The 15749-nt window shown below is 36.0% G+C and overlaps 1 protein-coding gene across 3 annotated transcripts in view; it reads left to right on the forward strand.

The window, feature by feature from the left end:
- LOC116463743 (arf-GAP with Rho-GAP domain, ANK repeat and PH domain-containing protein 2-like) overlaps nucleotides 1–15749 on the forward strand; it is a 183235-nt gene that overhangs the window by 61021 nt on the left and 106465 nt on the right. For all 3 annotated transcript variants that reach the window (XM_058434828.1, XM_032146995.2, XM_058434829.1), the window contains exons 9-10: nucleotides 4132–4310; nucleotides 15541–15656. In XM_058434828.1, the coding sequence (XP_058290811.1) occupies nucleotides 4132–4310; nucleotides 15541–15656 (295 nt within the window). The remainder of the gene's footprint in view (nucleotides 1–4131; nucleotides 4311–15540; nucleotides 15657–15749) is intronic.

A 15749-nucleotide genomic window follows, 5' to 3' on the forward strand; every position in this document is an offset into this window, starting at 1 on the left:
TCCTTATCTTTTTCTGTTCCCTTTCTCCTGTACTATGGTTAGTTCACCTACAGGGGCCTTTTGGTCCTTGAATATTACCAAATCTGCTGTTGTGTCAGGGCCTTGTTACATGTTCACCTTATCCTAGAATGCTCTTCCTCCAGCCTGCTCCTCAGCTGGACCTGCTTCTTTACTTCCTTTCCCTTTAGGCTTTTGGCTAACCATCCCCTTCTTCTGAGGTTTCTTATGTATCCTGTACAAAATAATACTCCCTGGGCCCCTCATCTTGTGTTTATGTTACCCAATTGCACTTGCCATTATGTAATGTATATTTAAGTTTTTATCGCCTTCCTCTTTTCACTAGAGTGTAAACTCCAGGAGAGTAAGGTCATGGTTAGTCTTGTTCACTGCTCCATTCCTGGTATTCAGAATAGGTTTGGGAACATAATAGGCTTAGTAAATATTTGTGTGAGTGATTGGTTATCAATTTGAAGAACAACACTTATGTGCACTACTTCCTTCTCTGATATTGATCTGGAATTTCATTGAGGGAACTGTAGTCAGATCATATTATCATATCAGAAGTAAAGGTCCAGCTAAACTTTATTAGATAATGTTGTTGGTGTTTTGCATGGCCCTTATGTAGTAATCTCTAGTATAACCAATCCCTTGTTACTAAGGAGTATGCCTACTGCTAAACCCAGTAGTCCAGAGAATATTGTCTCGATTTTTTTTAAGCCTCTTTTTTTTTTTTTATTCTTATACTCTAAGCTGGCATTCCTGAAAACATCAGGAACTAATCTGAGGTTTTAGGAATTTACTATTGTCTTTTATTTATATTCTACCATAATCACAAGAAAATGGCAATTTCAACACTTATTCTTTGCTTTCCTCACTCCCTTTCCTTTTGTCCAGCCTGGAATGCTATTCTTAGAGCCAAGCCATATGTAGGTCAGAGCTTGTTTCCAGAAGGAATGGTGCTTAGCACAGTGCTAAGATCAAGATAGACACTCAATAGATATTTGTTATCAGAAGAATAAGAAGTATCTTGGTTTGAAGAACAGGCAAAAGCTAGCACAGTATGTAACTTTGCCCTAGACTCTTGTCCAATGGGAAATCATTATTTGGTTTGGAATATTGTGACTTATCGAAGCATATTCCCCCATATCTCAGGATGCACACATTGCATGGCTGAATACAGATGACACTTGTAATCTATTTTATTGTGTTTGGGTTATCTGTTCCGTTGTTCCTTTCCATTGACATGGGTAATTCAGAATAAACTGAATGTTACTATTAATTCCTGTTCTTCTTCATGACTGTTTACTTCCTGTTAGTAACTGAGGCCCTCAGGAGCTAGATAATTCTTCTAGGCTATGTGTTGAGATGCAGCCAAAGTAAGCTTAATTCCAACAGATGCAGTTGCCAGTTTTAAATTAATTCCTGAGAAACTGAAATATACGCTAGCAGTAATCTAAAAGCCATAGAAACTTAGGCCCAACTCATTAAATTATGACCTACATTTCAAACAGTGATTTATATGGATTAGAACAAATAAAGAAACAAACAAAAACCATTCTGTACCATTTACTCGGCAGGGATATCTTGTGTGAAACTAATGATCACAAGTAATAATCAAGTTAAGTGGAAGGTCTGTTGCTGTAACTGCAAATGTAATAAATTATTGTAGTGCAATCTGGATCTGTTTATGTGGATGGAAAAATGTAGAATAGCTGCTGCATATGGACATTGACTTAGCTACTTGAATATTTTAATGTCTTTTGGTTTATGATGTATAACAATGCTAGGGACATTTGATAAATATTTCATCCTGATATATTGCAACAAGCACCAATTCTTTTTTTTTGAGAGGAAGTTTCGCTCTTGTTGCCCAGGCTGGAGTGCAGTGGCACGATCTGGGCTCACTGCAACCTCAGTCTCCCAAGTTCAAGCGATTCTCATGCCTCAGCCTCCCGAGTTGCTTGGATTACAGGCACCTGCCACCATGCCCAGCTAATTTTGTTGTTTGTATTTTTAGTATAGACCAGGTTTCACCATGTTGGCCAGGCTGGTCTTGAGCTCCTGACCTCAAATGATCCTCCCCTCTTGGCCTACCAGACTGCTGGGATTATGGGTGCGGGACACCACACCCAGCCATCAAGCACCAATTCCTGGAAGATTATGTAACACCTGCAATAAAGCACTATTGAATGAGTTTTTTAATAAACATTTTGACTTTGGTCATTAAAGACACAACTGATTTTATTAGTTTTGAAGGTGAAGAAGAACAATGATAATTGAAAAAGTAAGACTCATTATGAAATAACTTTGGATTCATGTTTGAATATGAGTAAGTGTAATATGGAGACTTACTTCAATCCACAGTGAAGTCACTGGGCAGACCTGTCTGAGAAGGATCTGATAAACTGTCCCATTTCCCAAACTGGGCTCTGCTTTCTCTTCCTCCTTCATCCTGTGAAAGCTTTTACTACTTGTGATTCAGTATGTTTTGCTTTATTTCCTTTTTCTTTGATAACTACTTCTCCATATGTTCTGGTAGCCCAATTTCCAGCCTTATAGATATAGTTGTACCTCAAGGTTTGCCAGTTTCTTCTCCTTTTATGCTCTATGTTTATTCATTTCCATGGGTCTTCTCATGTACAGGTTACTATTGTTCACATAGTGCTATGAGTCCACCTGGATGCTCATGCCACGGCACTGAACACCTGAGGTTTTTCTGTTAACTAATTGGATTCTCCTTCTTTGCCTGGCTAATTTTTGAGGCCACGTTACCTTTTATTCTGAATAATTTGTTTTTCTTATCAACACCCATCATATATATACAACTATTATTTTTCACTCTCCTAAATGCCTTAATTCCTCATAAGTCATTTTGTTTCCATTTTCATAGTATTTTAAGTCTCCGTTGCCTGGTTCCTGATCTTCAGGCTTCCAGCATGGTCTACGTGTCATTGTCTGTATTATCATAATGTCTTTTTATTGATAAGAATGCAGAAATGGTTTTCCTTTGCCTCTGTAATAAAGACAACATTCCTAAATGGGCAGTATGAATTCTCTGGTCATATTTCCTATTTTTTTCCGTGTGAGTTCAGAATTATAAATGTATTCATTGATAAATTAATCCCTGAATGGATGTTGGTTTTTCTGCCTTTGTTCTTATGATGTAGGTACTCTCTAACCTCTGCTCAGAATCCTATTCTCTTCCCTCTTCCAAATTCTAGTTTTGTCCTTTGAATTGCTCTTCATCCTCAAGATCTACCACATATACCTCTTTTTTACTCCCATGGTTCCAAGAAAAGTTGTTCGAGAGTTAAAATATTTGATTCTCCTAATTTTAATGCTAACTTGCTATATGACCTTCAGCAAATCACTTATCTCAATTGACTCATATATTATTTGATACCATTTATATGACATTTATACGACTGTGTTCCATTATGTGTTCAAATCTTGCTTGACTTATAACTTTCATTGCTCTTTGGGGACTAGATCAAATTCCTATGTCTGTAACACAGTTCATAATTGAAGGTCACTTAGCTTTTGTGGAAGCAGTAGGAGAACCAAATTTTAATTTGCCAGGTGAAATGCTATTGTTAATTACTGTGGTGAGCATGGAATGGGAAAGTGACACTGAAGCAGGCATACTCTAGAGTAGGTTCCAAGTGATTGTTTGAAAGTAGGATTTTTGGGGTCTTTGAGTAACTGACTTGCCACATAAAATCTGTTAGTTGTTGGGCAGCAATATCACATTCTTCTATTAAAAGAAAATCTAATCTCATGAGTGATCTAAAAGAGGACTTCTCAGATATTAACAGGGATACAAAGCATCTGTAGTTCTTTTTAAAATACAGCCTGTGATTCATCAGATCTGGAATAGGGCCTGAGATTTTGCACTTCTAATAAACTCTCAGGTAAAGCCAATGGAACTGATTTCAGGACAACTGGATAGTGTTACTCCTTTTCCCTCAAATAATTGAGTCATTGGCCCTGTTTACAGTAGCATTTAGATTGTGGTTGTGGGAAAGAGTCTGTTACTTATGCGTTGCAAAGATCGTGGATTTCTTCTTGACGTTTCTGTGTCTATGTAACTTATATGTGGATTTATGTATTTTCTCCTGTCTTTATCTTCAGAGGAGAGAAATGACTGGATCAGCATACTGTTAAATGCACTGAAATCACAATCCCTTACCTCGCAGTCTCAAGCTGTTGTTACACCTGAGAAATGTGGATATCTCGAATTGAGAGGCTATAAGGCAAAAATTTTTACTGTGTTAAGTGGAAACAGTGTGTGGCTTTGCAAAAATGAACAGGTGAGCTCTGTTATAGTCATTGCAAATTGCTGCTATTTTATTATAGTAACAACTATGTTTCGTTTGGAAGAATTATTAGTGATTTTACTTATAGAGTCTTGTTCTGGCATTGTGTGCTCCACTAAATATACCAAAGAAAATAGTGATTTTGTTGAATTTTCTTGGTGTCTCCACCAGCAAGAGAGTACCTACATCAAACTTGAAACTGGACATCACCTTTTATGGTATTGAGGAAGTAAAATTATTGAAAATAATTTTGGAAAAGTATTATTTAGTTGAAATAACACAATACATGAGAGAACAATTAAGGGCCAATGAACCCTTACAGCTGTTGATGAGATAGGACTAGTTCGGCACCCTGTGCTGCTGTTATTTTTGTGATAGAAAATTATAGGGTAAGCACAGGTAACATATTTGCTTGAGTTTACAGAATATTATTGGTCTGTTTTATTTTGAGCAGATGTATGTAAGGTGTATATATATATATATATATATATATATACACACACACACACACACACACAGACACATCTATATAAGTACAAATTCAAGTGCACATGCATACATACATCTAGCTATACACACATATCACATCTACATAAATAAAATTGATTAAAATTATTGGTTTACTAAATTTGATTAATATCAAAGGACTCAATAGAGTATTTAAATGTTTTGATGAGTCTGATGGTGAACTAAAATTTTAACAAATCCTGTTAGCTTTGTTTGATTCTTTAGACTTTCTTTTTTCTAACATTCCTTATTTTTAATATGTATAATATATAATTCTTTACCTCCTTTTTTTGGAAGAACTCCTTTTAAAATCTTTCAGCCTAGAATATATTAGATGCTTAATAATTGTGGAATTGAACTGTGCACTTGGATAGCTGATCTAAGATGAACTCATTTTATAATACATTATTATGGGTTATAGTAAGGTGTAATATAAATGCTGATTATTTTTTATAAGAAAAATAGGAATATCAAAACAAATAGTAGTTTCAGAACAATTAACTATAGGCATCCTCTGAACTTTACTGTGAATTTACACATTAAATATTTTGGAGGAGAAGATATCTTAGCCAATTAACAGTTGAAGGCATCATCAAGCACTTTTGGCCTATTAATAGTGTGTGTAGTTAGCATATTCCTCAAGCATAGCTTAATAATGTTTACAAATTGAATATGAACATTTCAGTCTACAAAATAAGACAATTACAACTTTTCTTATTGGAATGGAGGTTAAAAATGCATAATTTGCATGTATCAGTATGGAAGTTACTCTGCCAAATTAATCGAGGTATTCAGTTTATACTTGCGTAGACCTGATAGCAAGACTTGATAGACTTGCAGAGAGTTCAAATGATTAGTTTCATTGCTCACATTAAACTGAGTTTCTGTTATTCTCTAGGAATAAGATAGATATTTAAAAAGTTTTATTAACGCTTTCTCATTAGTGAAAATGTACATGAAATTATTGCCTCAGTATTAGGAATTGAGTGTGAAAAGCATAATGAATACTATTTGCTGAGTACCAGGCACAATGGTAATTAATTTGTAGACTTTTCATTTTAATCTTCACCACAAATCTACAAGGAAGACATTCTTTGTCTATGTTTTGTAGATGAGGAAAATGAGGATTAAGTAATAGGTCTAGGAATTACAGTTTATAATGCAGAGTTGAGTTTAAAACCAGAACTGTATAACTCTAATTCTAGCTTCTTAACCACTCTACAAACTGCCTTTTTAAAGTCTAGGTTGAAGAGAAATTTTCTGACTTGTGAACTTTTAGAAATAGCCTAAGGATTCTTTCATTGAATAATTTAGTTGCCCAGGAGTTTCAGGGTATGCTTTCAATAAACATTGTATACCATGTCAGGCACACTAAAAATGATGGGTTTACTGAGAAGCACACAAGTCTTGTCTTCCAAGAGGAAAAGTCAAACAAGACCAGAATATGTGATGGATGGTGAGGTCAGTGCAATAATAGGTTGTACAGGAGTTACAGAGAGGTGCAAAAAAAGGGCATCTAATGAAGTCAGTGAATTAGAAGCATTTCCATGTACATGAGAAATGAGTATATTCTCCTTAAAAATTAAAGCATTAAGGCTGAACCTCTCTCCATCTTTTGATAAGTAAACATATTTTTATGCTTGTATACAACTTTTCTATGCATTAACATACACACACACACACACCCCTTTAAAATGTATACTATTGTTTGTGTATATGTGTGTGTTTTTTTAAATTGCATTATATCATATGGATTCAGGTATTAAGGGAGTTGGTCTTTAGTCAGTCTTAAAGAACGAGTTGGCTCAAGAATGAGCCGATAAGGAAGGCCGTCCACGTTCAGGCCCTGGCATACCATTCCGTTTTCATCTATTTTCGCATCCTGGTATGTGTCTTTTTCCCCAGAGGAAAGTTGCCCATTGGTTTTCTCCCATGATGGAGCACATGTGAAAAACCTGGTGACATGCTAGGTAAAGGGTCTTCCTCTTCAATGAAGAGGGCTTTCTGCCAGTGTGGGCATCAACCTGTGTTTTAGGAAAAGCACTAAACAATAGTAAGATGGTTTGATGCAACTTCGAAAAGTTTTATACAAACATACACACACACACACACAGTAATCTTGTGTATCTTTTAAAGGTGATGAAAAGATCTATTCATCATAAAAATGTAAGTGATGTTAGATTTGAACCTCTGTATCTTAATTTGTGTTGGATTTAATTTAGTGACATGCAACAAGGCTTAATTATTTTTATTTTAAAATGGGATTTATCTCACTGTGGTTTTGATTTGCATTTCTCTGATGGCCAGTGATGATGAGCATTTCTTCATGTGTTTTCTGGCTGCATAAATGTCTTCTTTTGAGAAGTGTCTGTTCATGTCCTTTGCCCACTTTTTGATGGGGTTGTTTGTTTTTTTCTTGTAAATTTGTTTGAGTTCATTGTAGATTCTGGATATTAGCCCTTTGTCAGATGAGTAGGTTGCAAAAATTTTCTCCCATCTCACACCAGTTAGAATGGCCATCATTAAAAAATCAGGAAACAACAGGTGCTGGAGAGGATGTGGAGAAATAGGAACACGTTTACACTGTTGGTGGGACTGTAAACTAGTTCAACCATTGTGGAAGTCAGTGTGGCGATTCCTCAGGGATCTAGAACTAGAAATACCATTTGACCCAGCCATCCCATTACTGGGTATATACCCAAAGGAGTATAAATCATGCTGCTATAAAGACACATGCACACGTATGTTTATTGCGGCACTATTCACAATAGCAAAGACTTGGAACCAACCCAAATGTCCAACAACGATAGACTGGATTAAGAAAATGTGGCACATATACACCATGGAATACTATGCAGCCATAAAAAATGATGAGTTCGTGTCCTTTGTAGGGACATGGATGAAACTGGAAAACATCATTCTCAGTAAACTATCGCAAGGACAAAAAACCAAACACCGCATGTTCTCACTCATAAGTGAGAATTGAACAATGAGAACTCATGGACACAGGAAGGGGAACATCACATTCCGGGTACTGTTGTGGGGTGGGGGGTGGGGGGGGCGGGGACAGCATTAGGAGATATACCTAATGCTAAATGACGAGCTAATGGGTGCAGGAAATCAACATGGCACATGGATACATATGTAACAAACCTGCACATTGTGCACATGTACCCTAAAACCTAAAGTATAATAAAAAAAAATAAAAAAAAATAAAATGGGATTTATTGCCCACATAACTTAACAGCGTGAATAGAATAAAAAATAATGAAATTGACCTACACTAACCTAACATAGGAACTATTTTTATTTTTCTTGCCTCTAATTTATACATAGTTTTGGTAATTTACTTTGGCAGTTACTCCAGAGAGAGTAAACAGACAGTGGCTAGAGGTGGAAGGGTAGCTATTACAGCAAATGTTGAAGAGTTTTTTAAAGCGGAATCTCATTTATTGCAAAGAAGATTGGACTGGGAGGTTGAAGTTGTGGGTTTTTATTCTTGTTCTGCTATTAATTGGCTCTGGTAATTAAGTTAGTCTCTTTAGGTTTACATGGCATCGTGTGAAGAAGGAAGATGGATTACTATCTCTAAGGCCATTACTTAAGTTGCATGTTAAAATTCCACATTTCTGAGCTCATTTCAGATTTGTTAATTCAGAATTTCTGGAAATGGGTTGTAGAATCTGAATTCACAAAAAAGCACCCCAGGTGATTCTGTGATGGATGAGCCAAAACACACATTGTAAAACACTGCTCTCAGTTGTTTTCTTCTTAAAGCCTGAAGATAGGCTTTAAGAAGAAGTGGAAAATAACTATGAAAAGATTTGTAAAAATATTTGTTAGAGTAGAAAATGGCATAGTAAAAACTGACACTCAGATTCTTTACCTAATTACCGTGCTGCAAAACAGTGAGGTGCTAATATCACATAAATTAAATGTCATCCCTTAAATATTTAGCACCATTTCACAACTTCATTCTGCTTTAATTTTTGCACATTTTCTCCCATTCCTTATCTCTGCTTATGTTTTGGATGCCTGCAGTGTGTTATAATATGACAGTTTTTTCATATTATTTCAGCATTGTATAAAATGAGCTGTGTAATTGGGTTTGTATAGGTTACACTATAGTGACCGTGTTTCTGGATTCATTCATCCACGTGACACATGTAGGGGGCATCTTCTCATTTCTAGGCACTGCTCTAGAAACTAGGGGTACAGTGGTAACCCACAAGATCTCTGCTTTCTGGGGTCTTCCTGATGGGGTAACACATAATGTCAAATAAATAAATTAGGTTTCTGGTAACCTTCTATATGTAGCCTTGTCTTCCTTTCTGATGATGATGATGATTATTGGCAAGAATTCCTATGACCTGTTCCTCAAGAGTAGTTTGCATTTAAAATGTTACAGCTATGTGATAGGAATCCAGTTACATTATAACCTTAAAAGTATTAGATTTATCATTTTTATATTCCCAAATTGACAGCGTGAATGTTTACTTTATTCACTGCTGTGTCCTCAGGCAATAAGCTAGCACTCAGTAAATATAGGTAGGGTGAACTTGTTGAATTAATGATCATTTATAGCTGTTTTTATTTTGACACAAGAGTTTTTTTCCTCCAATTATCTTTTAAATTTTTTTTTCTCAAATTGTCTCTTCATCTTCTTTGTCCATTTATTTATTGGGATCTTATGTCTTTCTTGCCAATTATTTTATGCTCTTTATATAAGAAAGACATGAATCTTCATATTTTCTACAATTTTTTTCTGAACTATTTTGTTTGCTTTTCATTTGTCAATTCCTTTTTGTTTTGTAGAAATTTTGTTTATGTACTAAAGTGTTTTTTAATCTGTTCAAAGCTGATAGAGCTTCCGTATTCTGGAACAAAAATTATTTTGTAAATTATCTTTAAATGATAGGGTATAGCATATAAGTCAGAGTTTTTTAGAAGGTAATCAAATATGGACATATATTTAAATATATGAATTCTTAAATAAATGGTATTGCTAGTTGAAAGGAATTTCTGCAAGTGGTCATGAGGAAGAGTTAAGACAATTGGCATTGGTTTCCATTTGTTCTGTTGTCCTGACAGCCAGTCTCCCTTCTTCTCTTGATACTTTTTTTTAATATCATGTTAATATTAATGAATTCATTACAACCAGATGTCTTGCTTGGTGGGTTTGAGTATCCATTTGATGATAATTGTGGCATTGAGGTTTTAACTACATAAACTCACTTGATTAAACATTCTCAGATCAGGGTATAACAAGAGACTCATCCTCCCTCATTCCCCCCCAACATAATGTTCCCTGGTGTTCTGGCATGGGAGTGAAACTCTAATAGAATTTAAATAGACCTCATAGGGCGACGGGTTGTGTGGCACAGAAAGGAGCAGCAGGATGGAGGTGGTGGCCTCAAATTCTCTGGGTTCTGTATCTGGCCAAACTCTGCATCTGGTGTTTCCCAGGAAAGCTGGTGCCAATGTCATACAATGCCACATCTGTTTTCAACAAATGTTTAAGCACCGAGTTCTTAAATTCCTGGCATGGAAACCTGGCATCCAGTAATTCCAAAAATAGGTTTGATATTTCAGCAGATTTGGGGTTAACAAACCCTTCCTTATTTTTCTTTTTAGGAGTCAGTTTTGTATTTTGCTCTTTCACTGTGTAGTTTTAAAATGTAGTTTTCGCCAGGTTCTGTTGCTGCAAATTCATATGAATAACCCATTTCAGTATCTTGGTAAATATTTACCATTAATTCTATCCGAATGTTTAATATGGAATCATTGGTATGAATACTTTCTGTAATTATTAAAAAATGGAAATATTTATATTGAAGATAAATTCTGCTTTTAGAACCCTCAAATGAAAGAATTAAGTGGATGTATCAGACCCTTAATTTATGTCGCTTTATTTACTCTTTATAATAATACCACGTAAAGTAGACCTGACTATTTTCATAAATAAGGAAACTGAGGTCTACATAAACTAAATAACTTGCCAGTGATCAAACAGCCAGTAAATGGCTCAGCTTCGATTCTCCCTCGGTCTGACCTGCAGTGCCCACATGGTCATTGTACCACCCTTGCAGTGGCCAGATCTGCTAAGCCAAGCATAGCCATTGTTATTTTAGTGGGATTCATGATTCTTGACATCCTACGTTCTATCACAGCAAACTAAATTTAAAATATTGCTTACTTCGCAATCTATTTTCAGCCTTCTACTTTCTATAATACTGTAACTCTGCCCACTGAATTTTTGTGCTACTGTTTTTCTCAATCCAGTTTATAGCATTTTAAAGGTTGATGGTTTTGCTTATCCCTGGCTCATGCCGATATTTCATAATAAGAATAAAGCTTGCAATCAGATTGTAGTTAATGGGCAATTTATTTTTAATTTAGTTGAACATTTACCATTCACATTGAATTCTATTTAAAAAAAAATTATGCCTGCTAGTTATTTTTGGACAGGACTTTTTTTGTAGTTAAGTTTTAAATAGATACTATGTTCAGTTGACTTCAAATTCAAAAGGTATAAAATAAAAATAATAATAACAAGAGTTAGCTAGTCCTGTGTAGCACTTACTGTGTGCCAGGCTTTGTTTTAAGCATTTTTATTGCATTAATTTAACCCTCACAAAAGTGATGCTGTAGGTACTACTGTTATCCCTATTTTGCAAATAAGTGAACAAGCGAGAGAGGAATACCTAAATAAGAAACCTGGTCTGGTATTTGTCTTTTGGCCAGTCAAATGTCACAACCTTTGGAAGGCCTGTTAGGAACACAACTCTCTCTTGTGGGTTGGATTCAGTACCCCTACCACCAGGCTTTTTTTTTTTTTTTTTTTCCACTTACTGCATTTTTCTGTTATCTCATTTTTAGACCAAAAGCTTCCCCAAGGCAGATACCCAGTCTTATGCTTTTTTGCAGCCCAAGGATTAAGCACAGTTTCTGGCACAACGAGGTACTTACTAAGCACTGCTTTGCTTTGCCAGGACTATTTTCCCATTAAAAAATGACTGTATCTGCTCTGCTTACTTCACAGAACTATTTAGGAAATCAAACGAGAGTTCATAGCTGTTTGTAAACTTCATAGCATGCACAAATAGATATTAAACCAATTACAGAGTCCACTCCATATGCTTAATGAAGACATGCTTTTAACACCTCTGGACATTAACACAGGAGTTGGCACCCAGGACAAATAGGATCTCACCAATCCAATGTGTCATCCTGTTCTGGCCTGCTTATTTGAAATTGATAGTCTTAATTATTTCAAATGGTTTTTGGTTTTTGTATTTTCTGATTGTATGCATTCTACAGAAGCAGATAAAATTGAGTCTTTTTGGTTTTCGTTTGTAGAGACAGGGTCTCACTATGTTGCTCAGGCTGGTCTTGAACTCCTGGCCTCAAGCAATCCTCTCACCTTGGCCTCCCAAAGTGTTGGAATTAAGGTGTGAGCCACAGTGCCTGGTCAAAGAGAGAAGTATTTATGTCTTGATATTTACATATTGCATACTTATACTGTCTAAATTAGTTGCATAATGGTTCTGCTATCTAAATCAGTGTTTCTTGGCATTGGCCACATATAAAAGCGATGAGGTTGTACTTTTATTTTGGAAATTAAAAATTCTTAGGTTCTGCCCCCAGGTTCATGGAATCAGAGTCTCTGGGTGGGAGGGAGAGATCACCACAGGTAATTTTTATGAGTATCTAGGGATGAGAAGTATTCTAAACATGTTCTAAATACTGTCTAAATACTGTGAAAATAATGGCTTAATGTCCACAATTTTTTAATAGAAAATGCAGTTGTTTCATATATGATAGCTCTCAAGAGCACTGACATTTATTTTGTTACTCTTATATATATTTTACAGTCAATTTATGCTGGTCAGTTCTGTAGATACTCTAATTACTCAAAACCATATGGCCATGGCAAGCAGCTGATAAGTGGGTGGTGCGGTGGCTCACACCTGCAATCCCAGCACTTTGGGAGGCCAAGGCAGGTGGATCACGAGGTCAGGAACTGGAGACCATCCTGGCCAACATGGTGAAACCCCGTCTCCACTAAAATACAAAAAAAGTTAGCTGAGCGTGGTGGTGCACACCTGTAGTCCCAGCTACTCGGGAGGCTGAGGCAGGGGAATCTCTTGAACCTGGGAGGCCGAGGTTGCAATGAGCCGAGATCGTGCCACTGCACTGTAGCCTGGGCTGCAGAGCAAGACTCTGTCTCAAAAAAAAAAAAAAAAATAATCATCTTTGCCTTGTTTGGGAGAAATTTGGGGTGTTAACCAGCTAGCACTCCCTTATTTTAACAGAAATTACAGCTTTACATGTAGACATTTTGTGATTTGCTGTGGAGATGAGCAGCCACCTATTCATGCAGGAGCCTTGATGAGGCTCATCAGTTTCCATAAAAGGTTGTTATTATTACCATCTGCTAGTATGACAGTCAGAGTATTATGTGTGCCCTTAGTAACATACAGGACTTGCAGGCCAGGCCCCCATCAGAGAATATAACCTGGAGTGATCTGATACACAGCTTTTGTCAAATGCCTCATTTTGTTTGAAGGACATGCAGTCCACGTATTTATTCTAGAGTTTATTTATTTATTCTAGAGTTTATCAATGTGAGCCATCAAAAAGCTGTTTTAAAAATATCTTATCTTGCTACTCCTACCTTACTTAATTTCCTCACTTGTGAAAGAGAGATTGAGTTCCCAATCACATGCATTGGGACTTTATCCAACGGGTATGTGATCCAGCAGGAGCATAGCTGTGGATAATTGGGGAATTTAAAAAAATTAATAATCAAGTATAACCCTGTGCCAATAGGCTGAAACGTATTAAAATGCGGCAGATTGGAAAAGCTTGATTTTCTTCCTTCCGTAGAGATCATGTTAAGTGCTATTTTTCATTAAGTAGGCTTACTATACAAAGTGGAAGTATGGCACTCCCATTCTGATTATTTTACAGCACTCAGCATTTCTCTGCATCTTTTCTTTTATATCACTGATTTTCAGTTTCTGTCTAGTTTCTCCTAGTAAAGTGAGCAATTAGTCCTTTCATCAGAAAAAAAAATCAGTTGATGATTTGTTTTCTAAATGAATCATTTCCTTATTCTAACTAAAAACTTTATATATTAAAAATGTAAGAGAGGCTTTCCCAAAATTTGCGTCTGGAAACTCTGGATACTCTTACAAGTTGGGGGGCATTTGTTATAGAATTATTTTTTTCCACTTACTTTATAAGCCGGGAACACATTAGTACTAAATGACAAAAACCTGAAGAAGAGCTTAACTAGATGGAGATTTGTTTTAACAAATCTGGTGGTGTAGGCGGTTAAGAGTTGGTACTACCAGAGAACAGGGTTCTCCCTATTTTGGTCCTCACTTTGGCATCCTTAGAGCCTAAGAATTTGTCCTCAATCTTCCCTTTTCTAGAATTGTGAAGTTCTAAAATGACTCTGTGCTTCTAGCAGTTACTTCCCCGGAAGATGGAAAAGTCAGGGCTGAAAGGCTTGCTTCTTCTAAGGCTTTTCGGCCCCTCCCCCTCCATCCTACCAGGAGTTGCTTAAATTTGATTGAAGGAAACTACAACACATGGCCACTTCTAAGTGTAGGGGAGAGGAGAATACACTTCTTTTACTTTTGGCGTATACAGCAGGAGAGACAAAGAGAAGAGGCAGATGAATGACTTCTTTCACAGTCTCTAACAAGTGTCCTTACTGAAAACGGGCCAGTATTTTTTTTTTTTTGTATTTTGCCTTTAATATTGCTACTTTTCTTTAGTCATAATTTAGGAATTCAGCACATTTAGTCTGAATTTATTCAAATAGGTCATTTTTTTGATGTACATATTGTTTTGTAAAGTGTGGAGATTATTTAATTGATAAGTCACGTTCTGAAATCCATGTGAGTAGATGATATATTGCAAACTTTAATGCTTTTAGAATGCAGAGTCGGTTGTAGCCTTTTGAACAATTTTGAATTTTCATGAGACAAGCTGAACATAGTAACTATAGATTTTGAACAAATGGCAGTTTTTATACCAAAGTAGCATTAGAGGAGCTTTTTAGGAGTCTGATTGAAGGGAGGTGAAAGCAATAAAATATTGGAAATGAGGTAAAATTGTATACCTCATAAGACAAGTAGTGCTTTTGTTGGAGAGTAAATGAGGAGAAAAATAATGATAAACAGCAGAGGTAATCTAAGATAGTAAAACAAGGAAAGAACAATCAGACAGATTGGGCTCCAGATCTTTTCCACCACATACAACTAGCTGAACTTTCCATGTAACTTTCTTCCTTCGTGCCTCAGTTTTCCCATCTTTTTACATAACTAGTAATGATGCTAACCTCCTAGTATCATTTCCACCTAGGAAACTGCTTGACTTATAATAAGAGGTAGTTAATATTTAGCTTCCTTTAGTGAATGGATAAAGGTGAATATTGTGCCTACTTTCAAAAGCAAAGCATGTCTAGTTCAGTGTCGGTGGCCTAGTCAATGTTTCTTTCGCATGGAAGAAACCCATAACTATCGAGTCCCACTGTCAAGCTTAAGATGGCCCAGTGCTATTATGTATTGAGAGTGGCTACCTAAAGTGAGACTGATTTTGTTGTAAAATTTGGTAGAATTTATTGGAATTTAGAAAATGTAATTATACTTTCAAAATCTTTTTGTTGTTTCTTTATAGTTTTTTATGCTTTTCTCCAAACTAGGATTTTAAGAGTGGACTTGGTATTACCATAATTCCTATGAATGTAGCAAATGTAAAGCAAGTGGACCGAACTGTGAAACAATCTTTTGAAATAATCACTCCCTATAGGAGTTTCAGGTAAGCTATTTTTAAACATTTTGTGTTCGTTCTACTATAGGAAAGCTTGGGTGATCCACCTTTATGTTGTTCGTGGTGATTTTTCTCTTGTAG

Source organism: Hylobates moloch, unplaced genomic scaffold, assembly GCF_009828535.3.
Source record: "Hylobates moloch isolate HMO894 unplaced genomic scaffold, HMol_V3 SCAFFOLD_57, whole genome shotgun sequence".
Taxonomy (NCBI): Eukaryota; Metazoa; Chordata; class Mammalia; order Primates; family Hylobatidae; genus Hylobates; species Hylobates moloch.